Source organism: Pezoporus wallicus, unplaced genomic scaffold, assembly GCF_028554395.1.
Source record: "Pezoporus wallicus isolate ANWC-B61680 ecotype Strahan unplaced genomic scaffold, APGP_CSIRO_Pwel_v1 contig_10514, whole genome shotgun sequence".
NCBI classification, from domain to species: Eukaryota; Metazoa; Chordata; class Aves; order Psittaciformes; family Psittacidae; genus Pezoporus; species Pezoporus wallicus.
The window spans coordinates 995823-1009211 of NW_026637640.1; the positions used below are offsets into that span (position 1 = coordinate 995823).

Below are 13389 nucleotides of genomic sequence, written 5' to 3' on the forward strand. Positions count from 1 at the left end.
GGACTTCAACATGCAGAGGCAATTCCCCATTGCTCCCAACCACTCATCCCAGCCCACCCTTCCCCTCCCCACCTCCAAAACCAAACCCTCTGCTGCTTACAAACTCCCTTGCCATTGTTTTAACTGTTTCTCTTGCGGCCTGGCGACATTGTGATTCCTTTATCCAAGCAAAGTTCTCCACTGCATCGTGTCATCACGGACAGGAACCAGCTCTGCAGCAGCAACACCCGAGGCTTGGAAGAACCTTGCCCAATTGGGAACCGTTCATTGGTCTCGGTTTGGTTTTATTCCTGGACACAGCTATTGCAAACATCCAAAAGTCAGGTACGCAAAGAGAACCCGCTTCAAACGGCTCACAAACCCCCCCACAGGAAAGAACCCATAGCAGAGGCAGGAAGAAACCAAGAGAACTCCAAGTCTCTTCTCAAGGGAGAGCAAAAACCAAAAGAAAATGTAAAGAAATGGCTTGATTCTATCTCCACTCCTTCACTAGGACAGTTTAATACTCATCAAGTCTCTTAGGATGCTAATCTAGCATCTGCCAGCCCACAAATCCTTCCCACTTATTAAGATCCAGCTCTAGCATTGTTTAAAACCCTCTCCACCAAGCACTGACCACCTTGCGAAGGGGCTTAAAATAAAACCAAAACATGGTAATAACATTGTCTCTTTCTGCCCAGTAATTGCAGGGAATTAAGTGGAAAAAATGTGCAGCATTCTGGCTAGCTCTGCTCTGCCACGTCCCCGTCCCAACTCTGTGCTAGGGCTTCCTTTTTCTTTCCCTCTGAACTGACAGAGGTCCACCAAAGAGAGTGGAAGACTTTCCAGTGACTTCAGCAGGGTTTTGGCTCAGGCTCTTTTACAGAGCACTGCTCCGTAACAGCTCTTTGACCGGAGGTGATTTTCAAGTGTTCAAGTGGGAGCTGCCCACTCAATACTTTAGGATCTGGTTTTGCCTTTAACGCTCGCTCAGTTCTCAGTGAACTGAGTCCAATCAAATGCAGAGTTTGCATTCCTCTTCCCCAGGAGTCATTCAAAGGCTCAGTCTTTACTTCAGGAAAGGAGGTCACACCAATCAAAGACATTTGGGGAATTTCTTCTTTAATAGAATAAAAGAAAACCCATACAAACACCTCCCAGGCTTCTGTCATGGAATGATTCTCACACTGTGAGGAGCACAACTCAAAAATAATAATAATAATAATAATAATTAAAAAATAAAATAAAAATTAGGAGACAAAGAAAAGAAAAAGGTTCCTATGGGAGACATGCCTACCAGAGAGCTAGAGCAACCCCTCGCTGCTCTAGCCTACCGCTGGGGAAGGGGGATGGCTCGTAAAGGAACTAACACAAGCAGCAGCAACAGAACACCTGCCAAAACGGAGTGGCATATTGGAACTGAAAGCCATGCTGATTTTTAACTAGAAAGCAACTGTGATGGCAAAGATGGGGCAGGAAGATGACAAGAATGACCAGAACTTGGCCATTTCTTCCCCCAAGTCCCTTCCCGGTGACAGGGTAGAAACACGCACATCTATCACAGGTCTTTAAGAGAACTAATGGTAAGAAACACCCCAGTGATGAAACATTTCTTTGCCCATCTTCCCCAGCTTACAAAGAGGATAGTGTTTCTTTACAAAAAGAAAAAGAACCCAGGACTGCCCAGGACATCTGCTCTTGCCCTCTCTCTCCCCGCTCTCTTTGTCACGTTTCAGATGGGGGGAGAGGAGAGGATTTTGTTTCTGTTTTAAAGCCATAATCTAGAAAAATGTTTTTGTATTTCTTTCTCTTTTTTTTTGGAAACTTTTTGTTTTCCTATTTTTGATTTTTTTTTTTTAATAATGCTCATTCATAGAAAACTTCACAAAGGTGACATCTATGTACAGGAAACACAATTCCAAAGGCTGCTTCAGTAGTCAGTGTAATAGCACCTTGAAAGACAAAAGAGTTTGACATAGTGTAAAAAGTCACTCTGTTAAATGTTAACCCTTTCCAAGCCTCAGAAAAAGGAGTGAGTCCCAAAGGCCCCTTAGGACAAAGCTCTTTCAAAGTCTACAAGTGCTGTCTAAAGGTTTCTCAAGCTCCCTACTCCATTGGTCAGCATCGTCTGGCAAAGTAGAGGTAGTGTGCAGCCAGACCAGGGTTTCTTTGCAGTCCAAACCAAGAGCAGACAAAAGAGATTCACAGCAGGCTATTGCACAAGCGTGGTCTTCAATTCCACAGTTTCCTGGTTATTTATCCACAGACTTGAAAAGGGTTAATTGAATAACTTTTATTAAATCTGGTTAAAACATGTTGCTCTGAGTTCCTGGCTGATACTGTGTCTGCAAGAGGCTCTCCATAAAGGCCAAGTAATCTGGGTTTTGTCCGTATTCGTCTGGATTCCGTGAATTCCCCAGCCGGGGACGTTTGGCTGCTCTCACTTCATCTCCCGAAAACACATCTTCCTGAGGGGCCCCAGTGCTGAGGGACTGCAGGAGACACAGAAGTACAAGGGTTAGAGGCACAGCAGGAAAACAGGGAGAGAGCACGCCTGTGTCCCAGGACAACAGGGGCAGCAAGGTTTGCTTCAGAGTATTTCTGTAGAACAAGTGACCTCCAAAACATGCAAAACAGCTGAAATTACAAATTCTGGGCTTCTGAAACCAAACTGGAAAGAGAAACCTGCAAGTTGCCTTCTTTTTGTTTCACAGTATCTTTCACTTCAGCTCCTGCCTTGCCAATTCTCTGTATACTCTTATCCTCCTCTGCCTCTTCAGGTTATTCACTCTTAGTAGAAGGCACAGAAGAAATTGGGGCTTCCCTAATGCCTTTAAAAACCAAAAGGCCCAAAGAGAGCATTTGGGGATCACTGCACAAATACTTGCTTCTGCTCATCCTGCTCTTCCACTCTCAAATAAGATGCATTTCTTGGTAGAAATTATTATCTCCTATTGCTTTGTTCCTTTGTTCTGCTGTACTACATTAAAACACTGTGAGTATCACGTCCACAGAGCATAGCTTAACACTCCTGGCAGCAGAAAGTACATGAGAAAAGCCTTAGCTTTCAATCAAGCTTGAAACTTCCTATTCACTTTCCAGCTTGCCTTCCTTTCTCTGGAACTGTTATAAAACCTAATGTCTTCACTGCAGAGATTATGTTTCTTTCCAAATCCTGTGTTTCAGGGCTCCAATCTGTTGTCTTTATTATTAGACAAGCTGAAATAAAATGGAACACTGTGCACATCTTAGAAATTAATTCTAAGGTGCTTCTTGGCCACCAGGAGTCTTTCAAGAATAACAAAGTAAATTATTAACCTCACCTCTCAGTCTCTGCCATGAGGTCCTACTGAGATAAGCAACCTCAAACTAGATGGAGAAGCCATTCAGAGCTATGCTACAGAAAACACGTTACAAGTACTCTGGGGTAAAACCCTTGAAGAGTTTATGAATGAGCACCCAAAGCTGCCTCCAAATTGTCACCAGTCCTTCCACACAACTGCCTCTCACCAGGCCATTTTTACCATGTGCATCTCACACTTCTGCCAGCGGCCAAGGATTCAAAGTGAATCACTGGTTTAACTTGGCACAGCAATTCAGGCATTCCTAAGGGAAGGCTGGACCACCCTCTTGTCATCTTGTAAAAGACAGAAGCCGAGCTCCTTAGCACAGGTTAACTCTGTGGATCCATCCCTGTCCTGCAGCAGCTGACATGATGGACATTCAGAATGAAGACGAAAACTGTCTGTTTTCCATTTGTATAAAACCCAGTTTCATCATTTGTTTAGATGAGATGGCTTTAAAGGTTAAAGCACCAGGTTTGAAAACACCTGGCAAGTGTGAAACCAAGAAAGCTACGAAATAACTCCCTATTTTCTAGGCTCAATAATTTCACTGTATGTGGTTAAAGACAGCCTAATCTTTGAGATTAAGAGCTTTATAGGTAAGAGCTGTGTTCTGAATCTCCTGCTTGGTGAGAAATGGGGGCTTGGTGCCATGCTGCTAATCAGTTCTCCAGAAACCACTTAGCTATAGACCCATTCACCTCACTTCTGATGAAAGGCAGTATTCAGCCAGAATGGCAGTCCATAAAACTAAATTCATATGGTGTAAAGTGATTCGAGCATAATCTTTTAACCAGAGAAAACAAAACTCGGCCCTGAACATGCAAAAGGGAAAATCATTTAAATGCTTCTCAAGCATTTCCAAAGCTTTCTTCTACTCTATTTGGTGAATGACAAGTGGTTTTACAGCCACAGCAACTGGAGGCTGCTTTCACCTAATGTCTAAAATATGCTCAGAAAACGTGACCGAGGACTGCAAGCCATGGCCACTTTACTGCTTCTGTTACTCTGATACGCACCAGGCGAGACTTCACTCTCTTGGGAAGCTCTTCCTCCAAGGTGTAGATATCACCACGCTTAACCATTAGCTGGGAGCCGTCTTCAAACTCAACCTGTAGAGTAGGCAGAGGATGAAGTAAGAACTTGGCGTCCACATTTACTGTACTCAAACAGTCCATTCCCAGACAATGATAGTTCCTTCATGGGAATACCAAGGAAGCATCAGGGGCCAGCTCCCATGGATGATTCCCTGGCTCCTGGCAGTGCATGTCTCTAGGACTGCTGTAGAAAGAGCATCCCTAAGCTGTGTTAAGGATGCTGAACCCCACAAGTGCTGGTTTCAGTGCTGCTAGGCACCCCTGTCTTATCCAGCACAAGTTGTGTCATTCAGTGCTCCTGTGGGTCCCAAAATGCCTTTACTACACCTCTGCTCCCCACTCCCAACCAGATCACTGCAGATTTCTACTGATTTTTGATTCAAAGCCTGAAAAAAGTATCTTTTCACTGACAGTAAAAGGGAGCTCTGTATCCAGGCCAATATGGTGATAAGAATTTCTTTCATCTCAAACAAAGCATTTTCACATGTCACAAGAAAACAACTCCAGCTACTAAAATCCACTTGTATTTTAACAAGAAATAGAAAGCCAGGTACAAAAAACCAGTGGTGACTCCTCACATCAAACCTTTTTGCTAAGCACCGATTATCTCATGAATTATGCATCTGATCTTCCAGCAATGTTTATTCATGAAATCGTGCACCTAAAAATGTTAGAACTATTAAAAGTTTTTAAGAGATTATGATTTCCTTTGCTCACGAATGACTACACTCTTCTGGCTAATGCAGGAGGACAAACACCACAGTTTAATATGGGATGTCAGGTTCAGAACAGACCAATTCATAAAGAAGAAAGCATCTGTGCTCTGAACAACTCCTCCTGCCCTGCCCAGGTCTTGCAGCTCCTCAGTTGTGCAAGCTCAGTGTGCAGCAAACAGCAGCTGGAGAAACCATGCAGGTGGGAGAACAGGCTTGGAAAGGTGAGCTCTGTTGAGCCAGTTCCAGATGTTACTGGTCCCATTTTTAAACCATAAACCCACTCTGGTTTTACCAGAGCAGAGTCAGAAGGGAGCTGAGGCAGACTGCTGTCTGCGGTTCCTCTACACCAGCTCAGCTCCTAGTAGAAAGGCAGGATTTGGTACTGAAGGCAGTGCCACCTTCAACTATCACAGTGCCTCACCTTGTTTCAGTTCTAAATTACTGATATGGGCTAGACCACTGTTATGAGCACACATCAGAGCAAGTTACAACTTACTTCAGAGTAAGGCTGTTCCTGTGTTTTTAAATATAATCCTATTCCAGAACAGCCAAGAGAGATGTATTGAAAAAGTACCTACACAGGGAACTAACGTGGAAAGCTACTCAGGCTATTTTCCCCATGGATAAGAGCTTTACTTAAAGCTTACTGTGTGATTTGAAAACCACAGACGACTCATGCATATTTTTCTGTCATCTGGCACTATCTGTGGAATAGCCTATTTCAAATTATTGTACCTTCAAGAAATCAATGACAATTTCCTGTGCTGTGATTAAACTGGAAAGCATGCATAACAATAGATCTTCATGGAACCATATATTGTACTTATTCATAACCAGGGTCACCTTAGATCACATCTTCTCTCAAGCAGTTGACATCCATTGTACACACCAAAAAGACCATTAACTGTCAACATGGATTATTATGCTCTTTGCACACAGATATTAAACACTGTGTAAAAAGGATAGAAACCAGAACCCATTTTAAACAAATAAAAGATATGGGATTTCCTATGCCTTTTGTCCAGAGGCACTGGACAAAAAAAACCTCTTAAGATAACATTAATTTACAAATTTCAACATATATTTTTCAAGATTATGTGCACAAAGTCTACTTCTCAAATCTGTAATTTTCAATGCCTTGGTACCATTTAAAAAGGATTTAATCAAATGAAGAGGACAAGAAGAAGAGGAGAAAAGACAACATCTCAGTGTTGGTCACCAGAAGTTGGAGCTGCTACTGTGTGCCATGGCTTTTGGTTCCATTGTACCACGCGGTATGCAAGTCCTGGGTTATAGTCTTAATTTATTAGTGTTCTTGCTGCTGTCATTATTATCATTCCCAGAAGCCCTACTGCTAGACACCATCTAAACACACAACTAAAAATCTCAGTCTTTGTCTGAAAGTATATGTACCCTGCATGTAGGATAAGAGGTGACTGGTGGATATAGGCAGGCAGTACAAGAAACCAGAGAGCCAGTGCTGGTCACCATCAAGCTTCACACAAGCATGCAAATGCCTCTCTGGGAATGCAACACATGGGTTCTCTTCCATACTCACCTGGTAAATCTGGCTGATCTGGGCTGCAATAAATTTGGCCTTATAGACAATTCCATCTGTCCACTGCAGTTGAACCAACTCACCCTCTGGAGGGGGTCCCAGTTGGACGCAGTCTCTGCTCTAAAGACACAGGGTGAAAGAGGTCAGCCAACAAAGCTCAAGAACTAGGCAAAGCTCATGAAAGTTGCTACATAACATTACAGAGGGTTGGAACTAGATGAGATTAAGGTCCTTCCCAATCCAAACCATCCTATGGTTCTATATCCACAAAACGAAGCAGGGTAACCTGCTCTGTTTCACATGGTGAATCAAAAGCACAATCAGGAAAAGAATGTATGAGTTGACAAGTCAGCCCCTTCTAGACATTCCTTCTATTAAGTGAATTCCCTGTTTTGAACCACAAGTGCTTACAAACAATCTGCTTCCCCCATGAATCACGCTTGTCAGTTGAAAAATAAGAGCTTATTCAACCACAAAACAAAGATCCAACTTAAAACAAACATTGCTTTCTGTTAAGTCATCTGCATATAGCAAAATCACATCTTTGTGATGGAACAAAAACCATGAAATGAGAATGTCATAGAGAAGAAGAACAGTAACGAAGAGCAGTATGAGGTTTTCTATGCAAGCAGCAACTTCGCTTTTTAATTTTACGGGGTTTTTTTAAGTTTTACTTCATTGTTCCACCCCAAAGCACAGAGAAGAGGAATGCACACACTGCACTTTGTACTCATTTGGAATAGTCTCCACAGAGAGCTGCTTACAATAATGCTTTCTGGGTAAACGTTGTCACTGTATGAGCCATCGTCAAAGTTTACTTCATAGAAAGTCTGTGTGGTCATGCCAATCACTTTACATCTGTAGTAGAGTCCATTCCGGTTCTTTGTGATCACAGTCTGCCCGAGAGTCACCTCCCTTCGAAACGGGATCTGTGGGATAGAGAAAAGGGAATCATTTGTCATTTGCAATCATAAAAGCTGCAGCAAAAATATGGGTGCAGGGAAACTGCTCTACAATCAACCCAGCAACCACCAAAAACCAAGCCCCGACCCAACGGACATACGTTCTGGTTAGCTGCTTTGTGTTTGAAGCAGGTAATGGACACAACATAGGGCCAGTCATCCGGCTCCATGGGCACGCCGGCTGCGTGCGCGCAGGTGACGTGGAAGGAGGTGGAGCAGTGCTCGTAGGAGCACTGGATGCAGGCACCAGACACTTTCTTCATCCGTTTCCGACAGTACACACATTTCTGCAAGGAAACGCAGGTCAGGGTTATGCCAGCAGCAAGCAGCAGCTTCAACACAATGTATGGCACTGTCACCCTACATGGCAGAAGTCTGTAACATTCCCCTCTTCATGACCTCTCATTCACTATCACACGCTTGAGATGAAAAGGCATTTTACTTGTTAGAATGAACAGCCCACATAAATAAGATCCTGAGGGATATTATATGCCCACGAACCTGACTATGCAGCCATGTAATTTATCTGTTACAAAGAAAGGGTTTCCACATACCAGGAGGAAAGAAGAAACTGATTCTTAGTGCCCATTTCCAGATGAGCATCTCCAAAGCACACCACGCTGGCTTGCGCCAGCCACTGCCCTCAGGACTGACCCCTGCCTCCCCCCAGTCCATGCACTCACCTAAACATAAATGCACTATAAACATACTGGGATACTATGAATAACAGGCTCTTTTTCTTTCTGCAGCATCTGAGATTAAACAGAATCTTTCTTCCCCTCTTCCACTCTTCATGGCCTCTCATTCACCTCGCTCCCATTAAAGCGGTGCTCGAAGTATGCAACATTACACAATACATGACCTAAATTTTAAGATCCATATGAATTGCTGCATCCCATAGGATCAGAAATATAACATAAGCTGCCTGAGATCACACAATAAGCCAATACAACCCCCAGAAATACAAGGTCACTCTGCTTCTAGATCTGAGCCATCTTTAAAATGTACCCTCAAAAATAAGAGGAGTACCACACTATCAACTATGCAGTGAATTAAAATAAGAATGACCACATTTCAGTGTTAGGTTTTATGTTACCATAGCAAAGAGCCAAAGCCAAGACAAATAAAAGAGCATTTCTTCTCCAAAAAGGATTTCTCTTCCTTGAAAGCAAAATACGCTAAAGAAAGGGGGATGGATTCCTCTCTATTTCTGTGCAGTGTCCCCCCTCCCTGACCGGGGTCTGCCCCACAGGTATCTGAACTGAATCAAATTCACTTCCTGTGAATTAACTGAAGTCACTAAGTTTACACCAAAGATTCATTTGGCTTTTTTACTTACACTAACAAAAGGCAGGAAATTCAAAGGCAGAGCCCCAGTGTTGCCAGAGCGTGGGGTTTAGTATTTAATAAGCTGTGCCTTTATCGCTCTGTAAACCCTCTTCAAAACCCAGATAAGCACCACAGCAAAGTGCACAGCAGGAACACGGCACTGAAAGCAAGTCAATAGCAATGAGATCTCATTATTAAACTGTCAATACCTAATTCTCCTGCCGGCAGGGACAACTGCTGATCTACAGTGTGCTCAATACTGCCTCACAAGGGAACATTAACCCTCCAGTATCAGGAATCTGCCTTTACTGATGCAAACAGGATTCTTCCAAGCCAAAAGAATTAGCACGCATCTCATGACACCCCAGTGGCAAGAAAAACTCCTTATACAGGCAAAAGAGCTACACCAACAGAATATTCCCAGCAAATATGATCAAAAGGTAAGGACCAGTGTGAGCTACAGTGAGACTGAACTGCAGAAGAGGGTGGAAGGGGTGAAGAAGTCCTGGTCCTTGGCAGTGTTCAAGGCCAGGTTGGATGGGGCTTGGAGCAAGCTGCTCCAGTGGAAGGTGTCCCTGTCTGTGGCAGGGAGTTGGGACTGGATGAGCTTTAAGCTCCCTTCCAACACAAACCAGTCTGGGATTCTATAAAGATGCAGAAGAGGGAGAAGGCATGGACAGAAGCACCAGTGCCATGGGAAGGCAGCATGTGTAGATTTAGAGCCATTTACTATGGGAGAAGAGGTAGCAGGAAGAGAGAAGGCTGAAAGCACAGGAGACAAATCTCCAGGAGAAACGCACAGCGGAGAGTCGGGTCATAGCTGAGAGTAAGAAATGGGCTGTCTCCTGCCTGATGAGCACTGCAATTCATTTACCCCACTGAGGAATGACAGCTCATTATTCCAAATTTCCACGCCATAAATAATTTACACGCCCCGGCCCGGAATCCACCATTCATCAGGGAGCATGGAAACGGCATTCGTTAAAATGAAGCCATACCCACATACGGACTGAAAACTCTGTGTTTGAAAGGGGAGGCCTGGCCCACACTCAAGGAACAGGAGGTACCTTTAGAGATCACTGCAACTCCCTGTCACAGTCACTTAAAACCAGACATATTTAAAACCATAGAAAAATAATCAAGGCAACCCCCACCCCTCTTTCCTCCATTGTCTCCATCCCTTCACTTCAGCTGTCCTCAACCTCCCCATCATTCCTTCCCTCCTTTTCCATCTTTTCAGATAATTCCTTCCCTCCTTTTCTATCTTTTCAGCACAGGCCATCTCTCCAATTTCATCTCATTCTGCAGCATCTCTGTCACTGCCAAAGCATCAGGTCCTGCACCACCACCTTTTAGTCATCTTCAATTTATCTTCCTAAAGGCAGCTGCACACCTCCACATCAGACACCCCCCAACTCCTCCATGGACTCCTCTTCGTGCTCCAAGAATTCCTATCAGGAATGCCAAAACTCTCCACAACGGCAGCGTGTTTCTCTGCACAATCTTAAGCAATTTGGATTTCCTCTGTACTTCTCCACACACCACCCCAATGCTGCTACTGGAAGCATCACTGCCTTTGCATTCTGCCATCCAAATGCATTTTACTTTATCTAACCTCAGAACTCTAAAACCCATTTCGGTTTTTGCTTGAGATAATTTATTTGCTTTCTTCCACTTTGTATGTGGTGACACCACCAACAAACGGCTTTCAACAGACATTGCTGGTGCATGCACACATGTTGTAATGGTGCTCACAACTGAAGACCAACACAGAGAGGAAAGGTTTCTGTAATCAGACTAAACACAACAGGACTCGCCTACTGATGCTCTCGAACACAGAGTAATTAAAGTCTACTTTTTACATCCCTACAGCTGAGCCAGCTGGGGCACAAGACATTTTACTCACTAACATGCTGACAGAAACTCAAGACCAAGACCTGAACTTGAGGCTGCCTGTAAATCACATCAGTAGAGTGTGTAAGTCAAGGTACTTCAAATAAAAACTCTCCACCTTTCCCCCAAGACATCAAGATAACAGGAGGTGCAAATGGAACACAATGAAAAGAAATGAAAAAACTGAAGCTTTACTTCAGGAATGAAACAGAAAGATGTGGAGCAGGGCTGTGCATGGCATAGCCAACGCTCCAGAGCAGAGTGACGCCACAGAGTTTTATGTCCATTAATACTGCCCTAGCTTTATAGGGCTGTAAGGCAGCCACAGAAGAGTTAAAGAATTAAGTCATGTTTCCTTATGAGGCTCCATTAAGCAATACAAGTGAGTCTTGTGTAAAAGGATTTTTAAGTTCATCGTTACAAGTGCTTGTAATGAAGAGGATGCATGCTGGAAATGTCAGATGATCCATAAAGAACCACTGCTGCAAGAGTTATCCCTCTCACATCCCACTGCTCTGTCACTCCACCTGAATAATGAATGCTTTTTACATTCACATTTGTGTACAAAACCCATTTGCACAACAGAGAAATAACTCTAGAAGCAGAGAGAGATTCTTCCTAATGTCTCATCCAGGCCCTGCCTGGGCTGCCTGCACTAAACAGCTGCACAGTTAACAAATACATCAATGCTAACCAATGTATCACTGCTCCACCACCTTCCTGTACCACAGTCCCAACCAACACCCAGCTGACTTCTGTACAAAAAAAAAAAGCAGCAAAAGCACAATTTATTTTGCAATAACACACTATAGTGATGGGCCATTAACTAACGTTAAGATTAATTGCTCTGAGCTAATGCATCATCCATTACTAATCTCTCAGATGAGGCTATACAACTAAATAACAAGTTGTAGCTGGACTTGGATTAAAACCTTTGCAGAGTCTCCCCTTGCAGTCATGGTCAAAAAGAAATGTTTATTCATTTCTAAAAGGTATTTCTTGATAGAAAATGAGAAATGTTGTAAAGAAAGACAAATCAAACTACAGATGAACAAGGGAGCAATACATCAGCTTCTTCCCAGTTATCACAACCCTTCACACTCCCACTGTGCAGTACTTTCAGGAAATGAAGCTTTCAGGTAGTTTAGACATGACTGCCATGTAGGTAAGTGTCCTAGGCTCTGCCCAGCAAAACAGCACACTCCTAGAGAGGAAAGGGTAATCACAACCTGTTTGTGTGCTAAAGCACTGAGACAGTACCTCAGAAGACATCCAAATGATTCAGCTTCCTGGTGCACTTGCTGGAAATGAGAGAACATCACCTCCAATCTTGACTACTTTATGACCTCACATAATGTTGAGCTGTCTACTTAAAACCTTTTTCTTTCAGGCTCTTGTTCACACTCTCTGCAGACACAAGACACCTACCAGTTTCCATCTCTGCTCTGGAATAGCACTAATATCCACAGGATGACGCTCTATTACATTGAGAAAACGGGCCTCAGGGACAGCAATAGCACAGATTATATGGACCCACCTGGAAAAAAAAAGTGAAGGGACAAATCAGTCTAGCATTATTTGAATTAAATACTCAAGAGGGTATTTAACATTTCTCTGACTCCCTTAGCATCAAGGCATATTTATGGTGGTTGGCAGCCTTGGCAACATTACCAACTGATTGTTAATCATGGTTGCACACGGTAAATGCCTCCGAACAACAGGGATCCACCTTCTTATTCATCTGATCTTGCATGAAACTAAACATTCTCTGAAGAGACTTTTCTCTGAGAAATAACCAAATTCAACAAGTGCTCAGAGCCACGTTAACCTCTGCTATTGAGAAGCCTGGTGCACAGTGGAAGACAGTTAGCCAAGCTCATCCTGCCAAGTCAGTGAGTAGCAGCTGCCTCCATAAAGCCAAAACTAACTGCTACACTGAGCATCAAGGCCAAATTCACAGCATGACAAGATTAGAAACAGAAGTATGCAGTATGGAAGGAAAAACTTACCGCCCATCAGTGGTCATCTGAAGAGCTCCTCCCCTGAGATTACACAGGCAACACTCCTGTAGGAATAAAACTCCTTCAGAACTGGACCAAAAGCCTCTCCTACACTGTATGTCTATCCCAGATAATGGCACAAAGGCAAACTGTACCCCCCCACTCTCCATCTCTGTCCCGAGAGGATGGACACTCACCGCTGCCCATGCATTGGCTGAGCACCGTGAGCAAGACCAACTTTCATTCACCAAGTCTGGACGTATTCCGTAACAGCCTGAAAGAAACCAAGTTACAGCCTTCAGAGTTGTGCCAAAACAGCTGTAGAATTGACCTGCTGACTTTTCAATTCAGAAACATCTTTGGAATCAGGTGTAGCATTTAAATCACTACATTTAAGTCTAAGCGCAGAAAAAAAGGCATAAGGAAAGTCATCTTTGGGAAGCGGGGAAGAATTTGGGACCAGCAGGTTTAAAACTGAACAAACAGAAAACCACACACAGGTAACCCTCAG

General features: G+C 43.5%; 1 protein-coding gene across 2 annotated transcripts in view; it reads right to left on the bottom strand.

The window, feature by feature from the left end:
* Positions 1–1080: 1080 nt before the first annotated feature.
* The window catches only part of KDM4B (lysine demethylase 4B), a 63612-nt gene continuing 51303 nt past the window's right edge, over positions 1081–13389 (bottom strand). For both annotated transcript variants that reach the window (XM_057406811.1, XM_057406810.1), the window contains 8 exons: positions 13076–13152; positions 12888–12943; positions 12307–12415; positions 7758–7943; positions 7459–7623; positions 6695–6814; positions 4343–4435; positions 1081–2471 (listed from right to left, as the gene is read on the bottom strand). In XM_057406811.1, the coding sequence (XP_057262794.1) occupies positions 2286–2471; positions 4343–4435; positions 6695–6814; positions 7459–7623; positions 7758–7943; positions 12307–12415; positions 12888–12943; positions 13076–13152 (992 nt within the window). In that variant the 3' untranslated portion in view covers positions 1081–2285. The remainder of the gene's footprint in view (positions 2472–4342; positions 4436–6694; positions 6815–7458; positions 7624–7757; positions 7944–12306; positions 12416–12887; positions 12944–13075; positions 13153–13389) is intronic.